Genomic DNA, 20808 nt, shown 5'->3' with positions numbered 1-20808 from the left:
GCGCATGCGCGCTCTGAAAAAGAGAGGCCGCGTGCTTCCGCGTGACGACAAGACGGAGCAGTCAAAGCAGCCGGAGCCCGGAAGTGTCATTCACTAGCAGCAATCATGGCGGCTGGTGTGCTCTCTGCTTCCATGGCTCCCTTCTTTCCCGGCTATCGACCCTTCGACCCGGAGTCTCTGGGGCTCGGCGCCGACTTTCGGCTCACCTCCTTCTCCGACATGAAGGGCTGAGGCTGTAAAGTCCCGCGGGAGACGCTGCTCAGACTCCTGACGGGACTGGAGGAGCGAGAATCGGGGGGTCCAGAGGAGACTGGCATGCCCAAGCTAGGTGAGACCGACTGAGAAGCGCTGTGCCTGCAGGACACTGGCCAAATAAGGGATGCTGGTGGCCAAGGCGACCCAGAGCATCCGCACGGGCCACTATAGCGGGTGCCTTAAAGGAGAACTTTAGTTTGGATTGAGTTTTGAACAGGAATCAGAAGAGTTTTGTTCTTCACATGATCAGCAAAGTTAAGAGGACCTGATGCTAGAGGGATATCGAGGGTGCCATATTTTTTTTTTTTTGTACGATGCCTGTTGCCTGGCTGTCCTGATGTCTTTCACTGCTGTAGTGTGAATTGCACACCTTTGGTAGAAATGCCTAATCTGCATGCTTGTCCAGGGTCAAAATCTGCAGGACTGCCAGGAAAGTGGTATGGTTTTAAAGTGGGGTTGTCATCATAAAAACAAATTTCAACAGCAACTGGTCTGAGTCAGTGGTGGACAAAGACAGTGATGGGCCCCTGTGCAGAATAAAAGTGTGCCCCATGTGAGTGGGCGTAGTCATAACATAACAGATCATGGTTGGATCCAAACAATGCCGATAAGATAAAAGTACATGAACCTAGTTCACATTCTGTAGGCACTTTATTAATGTAGCACACATTTTAAACTTGTATATGACTGGGGCACAAGTTAACGCAGTTTCTCTTGCGTTTCAGAGAGAAATGCATGATGCATGGTGAAAAGCCTAGAGAATAATCAGGCCCTAACTGGTGCAATTGCAGGGGCCCTAGAGGACATGGGGCCCCTGTGCAACTGCACGGGCCTATGTCTGCCTCTGGTCTGAGTGTGTTATGTGATAAAGCTGCTAATCCTGCATTCAAAACTTTTTCTGCTGTTATGGTTTGGAGTTGGCCATTGCCATTAAGTTGCATGCTGGGGGTTCTTTTTATCTATATCATTCCTCCTCTTCCCTTTTATATTCCCTGCCTAGCTGAAACCTGATCCTCTGCTCACTTGTGTTTAAAAGAAAGGCTGAGGTGATTCAGCGATTGGAGAAAAGAAAAAGTTAAGGGAAGAAATGACATCAGTATTTAGCCTCAAACTGTGGGCAAAAGACATGGTTCCCACCAGGAACAGCATTCGCTTCATTTATATAAAATTCACTGAAATCAAAACATGGACAGTGCAAGTTTATGTAAGTGTTATGTAAGTAGATCAAGTATTTATCTACATATATGTTTTTTCCCCCTGGCATAGTATGGCTAATCCTCCTGCTTTAAGGCAATAGATATGGCAGCCTTCATATACCTCTCACGTAAGATGTTATTTAATGTCCAGCTGCTCAATTTGTGTGGTTTAAAAAAGCCAGGCAAAAGTAGAAAACCGCAGAGTGGTTAACTGCCAGTTATTTTAAAGGGAGATTGTGGAAAGAAATGAAGCTAGTGTGTACACACACGGAAGTTCTTGTTGCACAAACAATCCTTTTTGTTGACACTTTACTGCATAGACACGATCATGTGCTAAGCAGTCTGCTTTGTTTTATGGAGGGAGAAGATGAGCTTCTCCTACTGCTGCAAGAGCAAATTTAGCATCTGGTTATTGTTGATCAAACGCTGCAGATCTCTAACCATTGATGATACTTCTGGTGATGAACATTTGAAGCCTCGTACATATGTACAAGGACTGATGCCCAGCAAGGATAGGGAGTTTATTGGCTTGATGTCTGTAAAAATGCATCACTAGTCTAGAGGCTAGCAAATCATATGTTGGTGTGGGACGAGGGACAACTAGTGGCATGCCTTGGGTTACTAAGATGTCAAACATTACCAAAGATCCAGCATGCTGGATCTTAAAGTGGACCTGAACTCTTGCACAGGATAGAAGGAAACCATAGAGAAATGCACCCTGTATGTATTTAGCGAGCTTAGCCTGTCTAATTTCCCCTCATCTGTGACGTATCACCACTGTAATTTGATCTCTTCAGCTTTGGAATCTCCTCTGCCACAGCGGAGCTGCTAATCTGTGAACACAGGATATTAACCCTATGTCTGCTTCTATGAAAGCAGGAAGTACACACTGCAGAATTATTGCAGGATTTGTACCAGTTCTAACAAAGAAATGTAGTGCAGTGGGGGTGTCTCGGCACCCTTCGGAGAAGAAATATAGGAGACAAAGACGGGAGCCCAATAGTGTAGTATATCTGTATGCAAGTGAATAATGAAATTGACAAAATACTACTCACAAAGGGGGGTTGCAAAGGGCAACTGACCGTCAGAAACAGGTGGAGACCATGAACCCTACTCTACTCGGGGTAGTCCCAGCCGGGACCTGGATGTGGTCGCTCTCCTTGGAAAAATATGGACAGGCATCAACTGTGGTGGAACCCACAGGTGGTCTGTCACCACCCCTCAGACACTAGATGTGTGGGGGTAAACTAAGCACAATAGAGGTAAAGAGGCGCCCTGGTTGAGATAAAAGCGTCTAAAAACAGCTTAAAAACGAAAAGATAATGAGGTGGCTTACCTCAATAACAAAATCTTTGTATGTGACAAAAGATTTTTTTAGCACAGGCAACGCGTTTCGCGTGTCAGAGCCCGCTTCATCAGCCCAATAAAAGTGCCAAATGAATGGATCGATACAGCAAATGGAGCCTCCCTTTGAGGCTCAGGCTCCCTTTGCTGTATCGAATATTGTCCCTTCCAATTAATCTGCTGTATTTGCTAATGAAAGCCTTTAAAACATACAGGTAGTCCCCGGTTAACGAACGATAGGGACTGTAGGGTTCGTTCTTAACCTGAATCTGTTCTGAAGTCTGAACACTGTGCCATCTCTGTCCCCTGTTCCTCCTGTTTCCCGAATTGTGCAAGTTAATCATCATGAGGGGTGCGGCCTATCGCTCACAAGCAGGAAGTGCTAGCGCTATCTGAGTCCTGCAAAGTCGCCAAGACTCATCAGTTCAGGCGTACCAACAATCTGTCCAACTATCTTCCAAACTTGTCTGTTGGAAGATGAGTTGGGGGTGTGTACGGTTGGCAAACAACCAGATGACCAGCTGATAACAGGTTGTTTGCCAGATCCAACCAGTGGATCAATCTGACCAACTATCATGCAGGTTGGAACGTGTACCAGTCTTTTGAACAACTTTATTGTATTTGAATGCAGGCATGTTGTGCAGGTTGTCATTTAGTTTGCACACATTATTTAAGTGCGTTGGTTGGCGTGTGTGTACGTACTTGTCATGAAAACCACTTATTGTGCATTACGTTGGATGTTTATATGAGCCTTTATTTGGCACAGCAGCTTTGTTGTATTTGAAAGCTTAATAAGGACAAGTAATGAGCAGTAGTGTAATTTGAGCTGTCAGCTGTGCCCCCCTCAAAGCAAGAAGTATGGTAACTACTCCGCAGAATCTCTGTAGGGGCTCTATAAGCTGTAACAAGGAAATGTTTTCTTTAAAGTTTTTTGCTGTTGCTTATCTTTTAGAGCAGAGAGGAGTTTAGGTCCGCTTTGAGTTATAAAACTGCACATTTTTTAACTTTAATAGTCCTTGGCTAGAGCACAAGTCTGGGCTAGCAAGGACCTGGGAAAATCTATCTGCAGCCCAAACAGCAATACAGTAAGTTTCTTAGGGCCCATTTCCACTATCGCGAATTCGCATGCGGTTTTCGCATGCAAATTCGCATAGCAATACAAGTGAATGGGACTGTTTCCACTTGTCAGGATTCCTTTGCGTTTTTTCTGTGCAGAAAAAATTCACATGGCAGAGCCATCAGAATTCGCATACCGCTATGCGAATCGCATACAATGTATTTAATAGGAAATTCGCATGAGGTTTGGGTATGCGAATTTTCATACGAATTTTCATGCGAATTCGCATAGAAACAATGGAAAAGCACACCAGCACTGCCATGGTTAAATTCGCATACATCGTCATCCATGCGAATTCGCATGAAAATTCGCATAGACCCGAATTTTTACCGCGGCGATTCGCACCGCACAAGTGGAAATGCAGCCTCATTCATAGTAAAAAACAAAACAAGACCCTGCCGCAGCAAAGTATAATAGTAATCATGAAATTCAACGGAACATATTTTGATCCATGGGAACCTGAGTATTGTGGGCGGCGGACTGAATCAGTGCTTTGCAGGCGGATGGCTTATCTGATTTGAAAGTGGTCTCTTAATCGACCAGCAATATGATTAATTAGCTGGAGAGCCTCAGGAAGCACCCAAATCTGTTTAGTGCCCAGTTCAATTATAAAGCCTCATCTACACGTGTAGATGACGCTCCAATGTGTATTATCAATCGAGCCGCTGATGCAGCTCGATTGATAATATCCGACAGGTCGGATCTTGCCACCGCCGATTCCCTGCTCGTTCCCCACGAGGGGACAATGGCAGGGAATTGAGCGGAAGATAAGCGGAGACGAGGGCGGATCGAATCTGACGCACGTGCGGCGAGCGGGTACGCGCAGGGATGCGGAAGAGGCGATGCGGCGGCTAATCGAGCCGCTGGATCGCTTCGTGTAGATGAGGCTTAAGCCACTGCAGATTCTGATTCCTGGTTGCATTTTATGACCATAGCTAGAAGAGATTAGTGCTGGATAGCCACTTGCCTAGTCTGACAGTGGATATGTTTAAAGGACAACTGAAGTGAGAGGTATATGGAGGCTGCCATGTTTATTTCATTTTAAACAATGCCAGTTGCCTGGCAGTCCTGCTGGTCTATTTGGCTGCAGAAGCTTTTGAATAAGGCCACAAACAAGCATGCAGCTAATCTTGTCAGATCTGACAATGGGCTCTATTCTCAAAGACTTCCCGCATGCGGTAAAGTACATGCGGGAAGTTTGCACCCAAAATACCGTCAAGTTGGAATTCTCAAAATGTTCCGCATGTTTTTTCTGCATGCGGAGAAAGTGTGGTAAAAGTGCGGGATTCATGCGGAAAAATTTCCGCAAAAGTCGGTATTTTCCGCAATAAAAGATCAATTCTCAAAAATGTTCAGGCGCATCATTTCGTCGTTAATTACCGATTTTTTTTATTTTTTATTTTTTTTTTAATCACCTACAAGTAGTAGGTGATATATTCCGCATCCCATTGACTTTAATGAAGTGTGGAGGCTTAAGGGCTGTGCTTGCTGGACTTTAACTTTTTTTTTTTTAAACACTTTTTCATGCGACCATTTTACCGCATGATTCCCGCATGAATAATGGCTGTTTCCGCATCTTTTTTCCCGCATGCGGAAAACATGCGGAAAATATTAGTGAATGTGGAAAAAATGCGGAGTTTACCGCTGGCGGGAATATAGCGGTAAAATTTTGCGGAAAATTTGGCTCTTTGAGAATAGAGCCCAATGTCAGAAAAATCTGATCTGCTGCATGCTTGGCTGAAAGTATTAGAGGCAGAGGATCAGCAGGACTGCCAGGCAACTGGTATTGTTTAAAATTAAATATGGCAGCCTCCATATACCTCTCACTTCAGTTGCCCTTTAAAGCCTCATCTACACGGTACAATTTTCCATCAGATCGACTGGTGATCTGATAAGAATTTACACCGTGTGTTGGTGTCCAAAATTGTTTCTGATCAATTTTGAAATAGATTTTGCATTAAGTACCCAAAATCTATTGCAAAATCTATCGTAATCCAATTAGACTGGTTGGAAATTATCTAAAAGATCCATTGATGTGATGGAAATTGTACTGTGTAGATGAGGCTTTAAACTCCATTTTCACTAAAGATGGCCTATTGTATTTGGCTGCCTTTCTCTGCTCTATTAGGACAAGAGGGAGCAAGCTTTTGGTGTCTTTGTGGTACATTTAACAAATGCGCATAGTTTTCCAGTGTGCTCAGCCACTACTGTGTTGTCAGGGGGCACCTTGTTATATACCTGATTCATTTGAATAGCTGTTTTAGTGACCAAAGTTTGGAGTATGTACAGTATTGGCTTTAAGTGCTAGAAACGCTTTGCAACAACTCTGCAAGAGATTTATGTGAAATGGCCCTAGAGAGGCAAAGGGCCTGATAATGTAGTGTCTCAAGCTTCATTGAATCTTGGAAAGTGATCTGTTTGGGGAAATGATTTGACAGAAGCAGACTGTATCTTGGAATGCCTTTCAAGGTCTGACTGTTACAGGCCTCATTCAGCTACATTGCTCATATAGATCCGTTATGTTTGGCTTTCTATCCTAAAATTAAAAACAATGGTGCACAAGCCAGCCTGGGGCCCCGGGAACTCTCACTGCCCGGGGCCCCAGAACCAGCACGTAACACCATATGTGAGCGCAATCAAGCCCTGGAGCTGCCACCCCCAAGAGCCTGTCCTCAACTGCTCTGAAACTTACCACACACACACAAAGAGGGAAATACTCACTCCCAAACAGTCCTCTGCTGCTTTATAAAGCCTGCAGGCTGCTTATAAGCCAATAAGAAGTGCACACACGTTACACCTAGTCTGCAGTGATTAATCAAGCAGAAGCTGAGCAGGTCAGCCAATCGTTGGAGAGGGCTTCAGTTGCATATAGACAATGGCTATATGACCAGCAGGGGGCACCAAGGTGCAGGATATTCCCTCTCATCTGCCCCTCTCCTAACTAAACTGCATGGGAATCTACAATAAAATTAAAAACCATGGCGCACAAGCCAGCCCGGGGCCCCGGGAACTCTCACTGCCCGGAGCCCCAGAACCAGCACGTAACACCATATGTGAGCGCAGTCAAGCCCTGGAGCTGCCACCCCCAAGAGCCTGTCCCCAACTGCTCTGAAACTTACCACACACACACAGAGGGAAATACTCGCTCCCAAACAGTCCTCTGCTGCTTTATAAAGCCTGTTAAAGACTGTTTGGGAGTGAGTATTTCCCTCTTTGTGTGTTTGGCTTTCTATCCTAAAGATAAAGGGATACGCATAGCCATGGCTTGATGCATGCAGTAAAGATGATACAGTGGTTGCATAATGCAAGCTTGATTGTGGCAGGTGGCTGTGAGACAAACTTGTGCTGCTCAAGTCAAATAATTAAATTAAGCTGCATGTGGCTAGTGACATTTCAAGTGTGTACCGGTGTTATAAAGCTGTATTATACAACCCTTTCCTACAAACCCAGGCTAATAAAATGCATGGCAGTGTTTGATTTGTAAACTTGCACAGTTCCCATGATACTTTCTGCCATTTTTCAGGAATTGGGATGGACTCCTGTGTAATACCCCTTCGACATAGGGGGCTATCCCTGATCCAGACCACTGATTTCTTCTATCCGTCGGTGGAGGACCCCTACATGCAGGTGACTTGGTGTAACATAGAAATCACTGTAAACTTTACGCTCCCCCCTGAGTAGAGCTGTTTGCATACCATATGCTCATAGTAAACTGCTTAGTCACTGTGATTGTTATGGTTTTTGCATCTGACTATGGCACTCGGGGAGGGAAGGAATTTGCTTGTAATTGATTTTAAGCCAGTTATCCTGCAGAAGTCATTTCTGTTGAAGCATAAAAATAAACTGTCAACGTTTTATTTTCTTTACAAAGTAAGATTTTAGGTTAATAAATAACTAGCCTGTTTCTGTGACATTGACATAAAGCGTGGACAACCGCATTCCCTATACATTAACCACCTGGGCGTTACGGACGAGCTCAGCTCGTCCAGTAACACAGCGGTGGATTGCTCAGGCCCTGGTGGGCTGATTTGCATAATTTTTTTTTTTATACACGCAGCTAGCACTTTGCTAGCTGCGTGTCTTACCCGATCGCCGCCGATCCGCCGCGAAAGAGGGCCCCCCACGTAGACCCCTTGCGCAGCCCGGCCAATCACCGCCAGGCTGCGCTATGGGGTGGATCGGAACTCCCTGTGACGTCACGACGTCGATGACTTCATTCCATTTGTCGCCATGGCGACGGGGGAAGCCCTGCAGGAAATCCCGTCCAGAACGGGATTTCCTGATGGGTATTCACACCGGCGGCGATCGGAAGGGTGGGAGGGAGAGAGCAGGGAGGGGGGAATCATGTAGCTAGCGATAGGCTAGCTACATGAAAAAAAAAATTAGGTAAAAAAAAAAAAACCCTCCCGCGGCCGTGTGCCGCATGGAATCAAAACGCCAGGGAGGTTAAAGGATTAGAAGGGGTACAGAGGGGCCTTAGTTGGGGTATGCCCTCCCTAACCATGTCTTGTTTCCAGAAAGCTGCATCTGTAATGGTCTCCCAAGTGCCTAATCTGTACCTTTTTTTTTTTTTTTTTTTTTTTTTTTTTTTTTTTTTTTATCCAGAAATCAACAAATACGACAGCAGAAAGACTACAAGAAAGTCCAAATTTTCATTAGACTAGTTCCTGTACAGAAATGTTTGTTTTTATATCAGGCCTTTGGAGTTGGAATAATTTTTGGGTACCTGGAGTCGTCTAAAAATACTCTGACACTAATAAATTTAGACTTAAAGAGAAAAAAAATGATAAAATATTCTATTTCTCAGATAATAACCATCAATAACTTTCTTATACAACAGGAGAAAAAATAGCAGCACTTCCAAATGCAAGCTGCACCTGAATTGACCCGCTGCATAGATGTGCAGAGCCCGAAAACCGGGCAAGTTACACAACTTGCATTCAAAACACATGCAGCAAATGGACTTTGGCTTCCAACACAATAGTTTGTGCGCAGATTGTTCAGTACTAGACTCTTCCACGACATTGACATGCCTTTGTCGAAGAGACCAAACCACTAGCTAACAATTAAGGCTGCTTTCACAGTAAGACGTTACAGGCGCATGTTAGTGCAGCCTGTAATGCAGCCTAACTCACAGCAATGAAAACTAAATGGGCTGTTCACAGTGCCCACGTTGCGTTACACTGTAACGCTGCACGTTCTGAGAAAGTGCAGCATACTGTGCGTTCTACACGGCTTTAGCCGCGTTAGACTGGTTGCCCATGCGCAGTAATTAGCCACATGGATAATTAATATTCACTGCACTGCTGACGTGCAGTGTTTTCTTCCTGGAGCGGCTGCTTTGTGCACTGATTGGCTGGCGGGACCACGTGATGCGGAGCCAGCCAATCAGCGCCACAGAGACACACGGAGCGCACAAAGAGCTTCATAACACAGATCACTCTGGCATCCTGCTTCAACACCACCCAGCGTTGCGTTAGGGGCACGTTATGCGACCATAATGTCCCCTAAAACGCAACGTCTTGGTGTGAAAGTAGCTTAAAACCTAGTGTAAACCTGGGGCTGCTAGCCATAAATGGTTACACATTTTCTAAAGAACAGCAAAAAATTGACAGTGCTCCTAATCGGGCCGCAACTGAAATGAAACACAGGTGTGCAGCATTCACTTTATCTAGATAAGGGTTTAGTGCATAGTTTGCATTTGATTTGTAATCAGGGTGTGTGTATTTAAGTCCCTATGGGGCACTGCACACCTCTGTTGTTTTCATTTCAGTTGCAGCCTGATTAGGAGCTCTGCAAATTTTTTTTGCTAACAAAACATAAATAGTTACCTAAGGGTTTTAACTTTTAACCACTTAAGCTCTCAGTCGTTTTCACTGTATGCATCCGAGCAATGTTCACCTCCCATTCATTAGCCTATAACTTTATCACTAATCACAATGAACTGATCTATATCTTGTTTTTTCCGCCACCAATTAGGCTTTCTTTGGAGGGTACATTTTGCTAAGGGCTACCTTACTGTAAATGCATTTTAACAGTAAGAATAAGAAAAAAATGAGAAATTTCATTATTTGTCAGTTTTCGGCCATTATAGTTTTAAAATACATGCCTCCATAATACAACGTATTGTATTTGCCCATTTGTCACAGTTATTTCACTGTTTAAATTATGTCCCTATCACAATGTATCGCGACAATATTTTTTTTGGAAATAAAAGAGCATTTTTTCCGTTTTGCATCCATCACTATTTACAAGCTTATAAAAAAAAGAGATATTTTATGTTTACATAGATATTTAAAAAGTTTAGACCCTTAGGTAAATATTTATGTGTTTTTTATTTTTTTATTTTTTTTTATTAAACATTTTATGTGGGCATTTTTGGGAGGGTGGGATATAAATAGTGTTTTATTTGGGGAAATATTTGTGTATTGTAATGTTTTTTTACTTTTAGATGTAGTTTTACTTTTTGGCCACAAGATGGCAATCCTGAGTTTGTTTACATGACGTCACTCTAAGCGTACAATGTACCCTTAGAGGGACATAGCTTCAGAAAAAGCGTAGCTTCCGAGAGAAGCTGTCGCTTTCTCAGCGGGCGAGAGGAATCGGTGATCGGGCACCATAGCCCGATACATTGATTCCTGGGCTAACGAATCCGCGGCCGGGAGTGTGCGTGCACACGCGCGATCGGCCGCGGGAGCGCGCATGTCCTCGACGGTTTTATTCGTCAAGGAGGACAAAGTGATTAATATGCATGTCAAGAGGGTATATAACAATTATTTTTTAAATTATAAGCTTGTAAATGGTGATGGACGCAAAACTGAAAAAAATGCACCTTTATTTCCAAATAAAATATTGGCGCCATAGATTGTCATAGGGCCATAATGTAAATGGTGTAGTAACCGGGGCAAATAAACTACATGGGTTATAATTATGGTAGCATGTATTATTTTAAAGCTATAATCTGAGAAATTAATATTTACCATATTTTCTTAATATTCCTGTTAAAGAGACTCTGTAACTTGAAAAAGATCCCCTGGGGGGTACTCACCTCGGGTGGGGGAAGCCTCCGGATCCTAATGAGGCTTCCCACGCCGTCCTGCGTCCCACGGGGGTCTCGCTGCAGCCCTCTGAACAGCCGGCGACAGGCCCGACTGTAATTTCAATATTTACCTTTGCTGGCTCCAGCGGGGGCGCTGTGGCTGCATTCGGCTCGGAAATAGACGGAAATACCCGATCTCCGTCGGGTCCGCTCTACTGCGCAGGCGCCGGAGACTTGCGCCTGCGCAGTAGAGCGGACCCGCCGGCGATCGGGTATTTCCGCCTACTTCGGAGCCGACAGCCATCAGAGCGCCTGCGCAGGAGCCAGGAAGGTAAATATTGCGTCACGGCTGTACGGAGGGCTACAGCGAGACCCCCGAGGGACGCAGGACGGCGTGGGAAGCCTCATTAGGATCCTGAGGCTTCCCCCACCCGAGGTGAGTACCCCCCAGGGGACGTTTTACCGTTAGTTACTCTTTAAAATGCATTTAGAAAAAATGTTTTCCCTGAGTATCCTATAAATTCTAATCCTGCACAATGACTTAAGATGAACTGAACTGTTCCATTGATCCTTAGGGCCGCATTGCTTGTGCTAATGTATTGAGTGACCTATATGCCATGGGGATCACCGAGTGTGACAACATGCTGATGTTACTCAGTGTCAGCCAGAAGATGACAGATGAGGTAAGTGCCACATAACTGACGTGCTGCTCAATGTCTAATTCAATCATCACTGATGCCGAGACTTTGCTAGTAAACCTTTCTTCTAGTATTCACCATAATTATGATTAACCTTACTCTTGAAGTTAAAGTACCGCTAGTTTCAAGGCCATTTAAACCCCAAACTGAACAAGACATCATGTTTATCGTTTGGAACTCAATTTTTTAAATTAAAACACATTGGCCTCAATTCACTAAACTTATCTCCTGTCTTTAATAACTCTTCTAGAGTTGTTACCATGGTGATAAGGCATGTAGTATTCAGGAAACATTTTACCTCAGGCAAGCCAAAAGTTAACTCTTCTGTCTTTAAATTAACTCTCCAATCCTTAAAATAACTCCAGAGTTAAAGGCAAGCTGTTAATTAGCTGCATGTGAAATTAACTACAGAGGAGGTAAATTAACTACAGAGGAGGTAAATTAACTACAGAGGAGGTAAATTAACTACAGAGGAGGTAAATTAACTACAGAGGAGGTAAATTAACTACAGAGGAGGTAAATTAACTACAGAGGAGGTAAATTAACTACAGAGGAGGTAAATTAACTACAGGGGAGGTAAATTAACTACAGGGGAGGTAAATTAACTACAGGGGAGGTAACTTAACTACAGGGGAGGTAACTTAACTACAGGGGAGGTAACTTAACTACAGGGGAGGTAACTTAACTACAGGAGAGGTAACTTAACTACAGGAGAGGTAACTTAACTACAGGAGAGGTAACTTAACTACAGGAGAGGTAACTTAACTACAGGAGAGGTAACTTAACTACAGGAGAGGTAACTTAACTACAGGAGAGGTAACTTAACTACAGGAGAGGTAACTTAACTACAGGAGAGGTAACTTAACTACAGGAGAGGTAACTTAACTACAGGAGAGGTAACTTAACTACAGGAGAGGTAACTTAACTACAGGAGAGGTAACTTAACTACAGGAGAGGTAACTTAACTACAGGAGAGGTAACTTAACTACAGGAGAGGTAACTTAACTACAGGAGAGGTAACTTAACTACAGGAGAGGTAACTTAACTACAGGAGAGGTAACTTAACTACAGGAGAGGTAACTTAACTACAGGAGAGGTAACTTAACTACAGGAGAGGTAACTTAACTACAGGAGAGGTAACTTAACTACAGGAGAGGTAACTTAACTACAGGAGAGGTAACTTAACTACAGGAGAGGTAACTTAACTACAGGAGAGGTAACTTAACTACAGGAGAGGTAACTTAACTACAGGAGAGGTAACTTAACTACAGGAGAGGTAACTTAACTACAGGAGAGGTAACTTAACTACAGGAGAGGTAACTTAACTACAGGAGAGGTAACTTAACTACAGGAGAGGTAACTTAACTACAGGAGAGGTAACTTAACTACAGGAGAGGTAACTTAACTACAGGAGAGGTAACTTAACTACAGGAGAGGTAACTTAACTACAGGAGAGGTAACTTAACTACAGGAGAGGTAACTTAACTACAGGAGAGGTAACTTAACTACAGGAGAGGTAACTTAACTACAGGAGAGGTAACTTAACTACAGGAGAGGTAACTTAACTACAGGAGAGGTAACTTAACTACAGGAGAGGTAACTTAACTACAGGAGAGGTAACTTAACTACAGGAGAGGTAACTTAACTACAGGAGAGGTAACTTAACTACAGGAGAGGTAACTTAACTACAGGAGAGGTAACTTAACTACAGGAGAGGTAACTTAACTACAGGAGAGGTAACTTAACTACAGGAGAGGTAACTTAACTACAGGAGAGGTAACTTAACTACAGGAGAGGTAACTTAACTACAGGAGAGGTAACTTAACTACAGGAGAGGTAACTTAACTACAGGAGAGGTAACTTAACTACAGGAGAGGTAACTTAACTACAGGAGAGGTAACTTAACTACAGGAGAGGTAACTTAACTACAGGAGAGGTAACTTAACTACAGGAGAGGTAACTTAACTACAGGAGAGGTAACTTAACTACAGGAGAGGTAACTTAACTACAGGAGAGGTAACTTAACTACAGGAGAGGTAACTTAACTACAGGAGAGGTAACTTAACTACAGGAGAGGTAACTTAACTACAGGAGAGGTAACTTAACTACAGGAGAGGTAACTTAACTACAGGAGAGGTAACTTAACTACAGGAGAGGTAACTTAACTACAGGAGAGGTAACTTAACTACAGGAGAGGTAACTTAAGGAATGAAGAGGTAAGATAACTCTCTCACGTGTGGAGGTAAGTTTTCTCTTGCCTTATTATCTCTAGCATGATCTTAGTGAATTGAGGCCAAAGGCCTCAATTCACTAAGATCATGCTGGAGATAATAAGGCAAGAGAAAACTTACCTACACATAAGAGAGAGTTATGTTATCTCTTCATTCCTTAAGTTACCTCCTCTGTAGTTATTTTCACATGCAGTTAATAAACAGCCTGTCTTTAACTCTGGAGTTATTTTAAGGATTGAAGAGTTAACTTTAGGTTTGCCTGAGGTAAAATGTTTCCTGAATACTACATGCCTTATCACCATGGTAACAACTCTAGAAGAGTTATTAAAGACAGGAGATAAGCTTAGTGAATTGAGGCCAATGTGTGGTATTTCTTGCTTGCAAATGGGCGGGCAGTTCATCCAGGCTTAAAGAGACACTGTAACATCAAAAAGATCCCCTGGGGGGTACTCACCTCGGGTGGGGGAAGCCTCCGGATCCTAATGAGGCTTCCCACGCCGTCCTCTGTCCCACGGGGGTCTCGCCGCAGCCCTCCGAACAGCCGGCGACTGTGCCGACTGCCAGTTCAATATTTACCTTTGCTGGCTCCAGCGGGGGCGCTGTGGCGACTTTCGGCACGGAAATAGACGGAAATACCCGATCTCCGTCGGGTCCGATCTACTGCGCAGGCGCCGGAAACTTGCGCCTGCGCAGTAGAGCAGACCCGACGGAGATCGGGTATTTCCGCCTACTTCGGCGCCGACAGCCGTCAGAGCGCCTGCGCAGGAGCCAGGAAGGTAAATATTACGTCACCGCTGCACGGAGGGCTACAGCGAGACCCCTGACGGATGGAGGACGGCGTGGGAAGCCTCATTAGGATCCGGAGGCTTCCCCCACCCGAGGTGAGTACCCCCCAGGGGCCGTTTTGTCGTTACAGTTCCTCTTTAAAGAGACTCAGGCGAATTAAAATATATTTATACATACCTGGGGCTTCCTCCAGCCCCGTCCGCATGGATTGCTCCAACGCCACCGTCCTAATCGCCTGTACCGGGTCCTGCCACTTCAGCCAGTTGACGCAAGCGCAGTGCGCTCCCTCCATACTGTGCATGCGCTTGTGTAAGGCAGGCATTGCGCATGTGCAAAATTGGCCTCGACTGGCTGAAGTTACGAGACCCGGTACCAGAGATAGACGGCTGAGTGGGTGCTATCAATGTGGATGGGGCTGGAGGAAGCCCCAGGTATATATAAATTGTCTGAGTCTCTTTAATGCTCTTTAGTCTTGTAGTTATCTTATAGCAGATTGAGGTCTAAGGGCTCAGCCACACTATAAGCTAAAAATTGCGCTCATTCACTTTCGTAAAAATCGTTGTACGTGATCGATTTTTACCACAATTTTAATGAAAGTGAATGGGAGCAATTTTTATAAAGTGCTCAGAAAGTGCTCAGAAAGCGCTAATCAATCACAAAGCGCTCAGAAAAGCGCTTGTAGTGTGGAATCTGATGTAAATTGGTGCCTGCCAAGTGCATGCCCAATCGATGATGCAACAGATTTCAGGCTGATATTGGCCGCATTAATCGGTCAGACATGCTGCAAGTTGTATGGCCGACTTGCTTGATCAGGTGCACGGCGGTAACAGCGTCAGATATCTGGGTGAGCAACAAACCCCCGGTGCTGTTCCCGCAATGTATAAATGTGCTGTAAGTGTGCGTTTATACGTTACCTGTCCTGTGTTGCGGTGCGCGTCCGTTTTCTGCCACTCTTCTATTAGCTGCAAACACTCCTCTGGCACGTGACATCACACATACGCCACGCCGGCGGCGTGTATGCAGCTAATTGAACAGCGGCGGAAGATGGACAAACATCACAACTTCGGACAGGTAATCAGGGCCGGCTCTACCATAGAGGCAAAGGAGGCAGCTGCCCCAGAGCTTGTAGGGGCCCCCAGTGGCTACAAGAGGAAATTTTTTTTTTTTTTTTTTTTTTTTTTTTTTTTTTTCAAATTGACCTTATAGTTTTTGAGAAAATCGATTTTAAAGTTTTTCAAAGGAAAAAAAATACACATTTAAAAACCAGCCGACTTCAATAGTTAATAGCAAATCCACCTTAAATTCTAGAAACCCTAAATTTGCAGGATATGTTAAAGTGGACCTGAACTCTAAATTTTAAAAAAAAAAAACATCGGAATCCTTTTTAAAAATCCATAGACAAAGTGTGCAATATATGATAAAAACATGTAACAAACTTATAATATAAATGATTGAAATATTTCCCTCCCACCTCTAACTACAGGGGAGACTAGGGCAGCTGGATCACATAACAGGGGGTTGCCCCTGCCTACCATGCTAACTACAGGAGGAGAAGGGGGCAAGAGATGGTTGAAATAAGAGGGGATTCCCACTGCAGCGCTAACTAGGGTAGACCGGGGCTGCTGGATGCTTGAGAAAATCAGCTGAAACAGCTTGTTTTACATGTGAACTCATGTGCCAGTACAGTGCAGCAGCATCAGCCTTACAGTGTCCTGTGACAAGGTGACTGCTGATGACATCATGACACAGGGCTGTAAATCTCGTTCAGTGGGCGTGAATGGGACAACTGTAACACCGCCCAGGGAATCTGACTCTGCACCTCCCATGGAGTGAAAGCTGCAAGATGGAGCCTGCCAGTCTCAAAAAAAAACTTTTACTCACATTTGAATTGTGCAACTATATTTATTTTTATATTGCATGTGACAAGTGTTTTTTTATCTAATAATTCATTACTAAGGGATAAAGCGTCTCAATTTAGTGACTTTTTTTTAAGTTCAAGTCCTCTTTAAGGAGATCATTGGGAATAAGAGGAAAAAACTATTTTTCAAAAAGACCTTATAGTTTTTGAGAAAATCGATTTTAAAGTTTTGAAGGAAAAAAGTATACTTTTAAATGTGGTAAATGTCACTTTTAGTACCTAACGGTAGTGTAATTTTACATGTATCAAAAGAAAGAGCAATACATTTCCTGACGGGGTTTCCAGGGGGTCCATACGCAGCTGCAGCGCTTTGGCCAGGGATCGCTATACAGCCGCAATATGGCTGTATGAAGATCCCTGGCATTTTTTTTCCTATTTTCCCAATTTTTTTTTTATGTTTAGAGTGTGGTAATTAAAAAAAAAAATTGTGGGGTCCCCCCTCCTGAAACTTTTTAACCCCTTGTCCCCCATGCAGGCTGGGGTAGCCAGAATGTGGAACTCCGACCGATTGGGGCTTCAAACCCTGATTATACCAGCTGCAAAAAAGGTTCCTTAATGCCAATTTTTGCTCCGGGGTATCTGTTGGGGGAGGCAGGTTTATTTTGCCCTGGGGCCCCATTGTTGCTTAAACCGGCCCTGCAGGTAATTATAACCGCACAGTAATAGCACATTTATACATTAGGGAACAGAGGTGGACTTGGATGATTCCCAATAGATTTCATACTGAAAGCGATCAGAAGATGGCCTGCAGTGCATAGGCAACCGACAGATTTCTCTCTAATCAGATTACGTTACAGAGAGATTTGTCTCTTGGTCGAATCTGCCCAACATCGCCTGATGTTTCTTTTCCTGTAAGTCCTGCCACTTCAGATGCACATGGTTTTTACTGTAATCCAGAAAGACTTAACAGCTGCCACCACCAGCAGAATTCCCCTGTAGTCCTGTTTATACTACTGGGAAAGAGAAGATTGCTATTAGCTAGCATGTGAGGAGACGGGGCAATAAAACACAGCAAAATGTTAAAGGGACCTAGTATTTTTTGGTAAATTTAATGTGTAACCTGTAATGCAACCTATTTGTCTTCCTACTTTGGAGATTACATGGCAACATCTGGTTGACTTACCAGCTGAATCCATGAAGTTGAGGAAACCACAAGCACATTTGGCCCTTGAAAAAGTGATTTCATTCACCAGTTTGCCTTTATATACTGTTTTATTCAGTTATCAGGCGGATTGTTAGAATTTGCCAGGGTCAATTTTGAGTTCAGTTGGGATTTAACACACTCCAGAACAGAGAGAAAGCCTCTGACTGCAACTGACACCAGTGGAGTAGGTTGCATCCAGTCAATGCACAGTCACTGTGGATGCTTTCATTGTGACCTCTTGCCTAGGTGGCTCTCACATAGACTATTGTAAGGTACTACAAGAATTATCAACTATTTCTCTAACTTCTCATCTGCTCCTCTCTGCCGAACAGTTCACTACTATGCTTTGCAATTGCATCTGTCTCCTACTTGCATACCGGATCTCATGCACAGTGCATGCAAACCATTGGAAAACGAGCCTGACTATTGCACCTGTAATTGCCCCGAAACACATGCTTGTAAAGATGGGTAGATCGCGATCACCGCAAATGGGAGATCGCAAAGCAAACCACATAGCAATGCACTTCACTGTGATTTGTATGTGCTCCCAATAATTTAACCTAATCGCAAACTCCTAAAGACTGATACGCCTATTTAGAGGGACTAAAAGAGGGCATGCAGAATCAAAGGGATTACAGGGATGAGACGGCTAATTTCGACGCAGAGATGCGATGATGAATTTGGGCGCCACCCTAGGCCCTAATGAGAATTATGGCTATAGCAGCACTCGGTGACCAATTTGGGCGCTGGCAATTGCTGGAGCTCAGATTAGAAAAAAAAGAGGTAATTTGGCTTTTAGCACTTGCCAGTGCCCAAATAACGTGTTCTCCCCCTTCCAGCTGGTGTAGGATGAGCAGTCCTTTGGCCGTGGCCATTTTACATGCCTCTTACTATTGTAATGATGTCACAGGACAGAAGTGCGAGAACATCGCTGTAACAGAACACAGTTTGCTGCAGAGGCATACATCAAATAAATGCTCCTGGAAATTTGGGTGCCCAGTAAGGCCGATAGTAACATATATCAGTATTAAATACCAATATTTTACTCTGAAATGTAAAATATCAGTATTTAATAACCTAACCCTTAAACCCTCCCACCCCACACAAGCTACTTACCTAAGGCCTAACCATTAAAATCCCCCCGCATAAACTACTTGCCTAACCCTTAACCCTACTCCACACAAACTACCTACCTGACCCCTAAGCCTCCCCCCACACATCGCTGCAGCCAAACCCTGAATTATCATGCGACTCCTTAGGCACCGTATGCTAAAATTTGGGTGCCCTATAAATATCCGATATATAGCGGGTACTGTTTCTGCTCTGGCGCCCAAATAATGCTAAAATACATTGGCGCCTATGGCAGCGCTCTTAGTCCACTTGCCACATGATCCCGAATTCACTGCTTCGGCTGCAGAGACCTACTCCACAGCTGGTTAGACTTCTGCTTTTCAATGTATTTTCTAGGTATGGTTGGCCTTCTGTCAGCTGGCTGTAATGCTTTGCACTGCACTTGTGTTTCTGCCAGGAGAGGGAGAAGGTTACACCACTCATGATCCAAGGCTTTAAAGATGCTGCAGAGGAGGGAGGAACATCGGTAACTGGTGGTCAGACCGTGGTCAACCCCTGGATCATCATTGGTGGCGTGGCTAGTGTGGTGTGCCAAGCTCATGAATTTATTATGTAAGAAGTTTCCCTTTCCTCCTCTGAACTTTTATACAGTTTTTTTTTTTTTTTTCTAGCGGTCTTGCTTCACGTTAGAGATTACATGGAAGGTCATACTACACATTATGTATAGATAAGCTATGTGTATATATCTGGTGTGCTGAATCATGCTTAGACAGGTCTTTTTCTATCATGTCACTGCTGCTCTAGTTTCCAGTCAATATGTTGCAGCAGAAAAGATTCAATTTTGCTACAGCCTTAAAGACAGCCCAAGGTGGGCTCATTAAAAAAAAAAAAAATATAGGTTACATGATCCGTTCGATCAGGTAGCCGCAAAAAAAAGCTGCTCCTGTGGGCCGCAATGGCTCACTTTTGTGATCTCTGGGGCTCTTTCACAGTGTGCAGGGAGGCGGAGCCAGGGAGAAGGAGCTGTCCAATGGCAGCTCTGGAGACCCTGTAGGAACGCCCCTGGCAGGCGTTTTGAACAGGGAATCCCTCTCCCGTGTTTCCCTCCGAGATGGAGACAAATACTGGGGGGGGGGGGGGGGAGTTTACGCAGAAAGTGGCAGCGGGGGGACACACAGGCATGTCATGAGGCAGAGAACATTCCTATTTGTCCCATCTGCCCTCCCCCCCCCCCCAAGAACCACCTTGTCTTCTCTTAAAAGGGGAAAACCACTTTAGTTAAAAATAAATGAAAGATCCAAAGCATAGATTGGTTCTTTATATTCATATAGTACGGGAGCAAATAGACTGATACTATAGTGCACACCAAATAATCCTCCAAAAGATCAATGCGGTGCAACATCCACATCAGAAACAACCATATATTGAAATGCAAAGAGGCTCCAGGAGCAACATGCAGTGTGATTATTTCAATAAAACTTCCAAAGTTTAATCCACACTCTTCTTAGGGCACTGTAAACGGCAATAAAACCATATACTCATTGGTACAATGACATCTAACAGGAGTTGCAGAGGAGGGTCGACTATTGTTTCGACGCGATCAGCAAAGCGATGAAAAGTGCCCCGGTGTGAACCAACCTTTACAAACAGTGGAATTTTTGTTTTTATATGAACATAAAAGCCAAGTAATCAAAATTTTTGACATAAATCCTAGCAATATGCAGCTCAAACTATAAAAAGTTTTTTCTTCTTAGAATTGTAACGTAGCGTACTGGAAGTGAAAAATGACAAAAAAAAAGGATGCTTACCTCTGTAGAGGGATGTTTCTGGATAGTCCCGATCTTCCTACGCTTCTCAGTTCTTGCGCTGGGTTCTTCTGGAAATATTCAACAAGAATGTTGAATATAGTGCTCGTAGTCACTGTCTTTTCTGTGTACAAGTGCACTGTGCAGGCGCAAAATACAGCCTACCGAGGCACAAAACCTACTGGCGCCTGCGCTATGCGGCTT

The 20808-nt window shown here is 44.0% G+C and overlaps 1 protein-coding gene across 1 annotated transcript in view; it reads left to right on the top strand.

The window, feature by feature from the left end:
* Window positions 1-53: 53 nt before the first annotated feature.
* The window catches only part of LOC137528489 (selenide, water dikinase 2-like), a 31713-nt gene continuing 10958 nt past the window's right edge, over window positions 54-20808 (top strand). Inside the window, exons 1-4 of the mRNA XM_068249791.1 lie at window positions 54-328; window positions 7436-7539; window positions 11527-11634; window positions 19257-19411. Of these exons, the coding sequence (XP_068105892.1) occupies window positions 106-328; window positions 7436-7539; window positions 11527-11634; window positions 19257-19411 (590 nt within the window). The 5' untranslated portion in view covers window positions 54-105. The remainder of the gene's footprint in view (window positions 329-7435; window positions 7540-11526; window positions 11635-19256; window positions 19412-20808) is intronic.

This window comes from Hyperolius riggenbachi, chromosome 8, assembly GCF_040937935.1.
Source record: "Hyperolius riggenbachi isolate aHypRig1 chromosome 8, aHypRig1.pri, whole genome shotgun sequence".
NCBI lineage: Eukaryota > Metazoa > Chordata > Amphibia > Anura > Hyperoliidae > Hyperolius > Hyperolius riggenbachi.
Note: the sequence above shows the minus strand (reverse complement) of the source record. Positions and strands in the feature narration are given on the sequence as shown.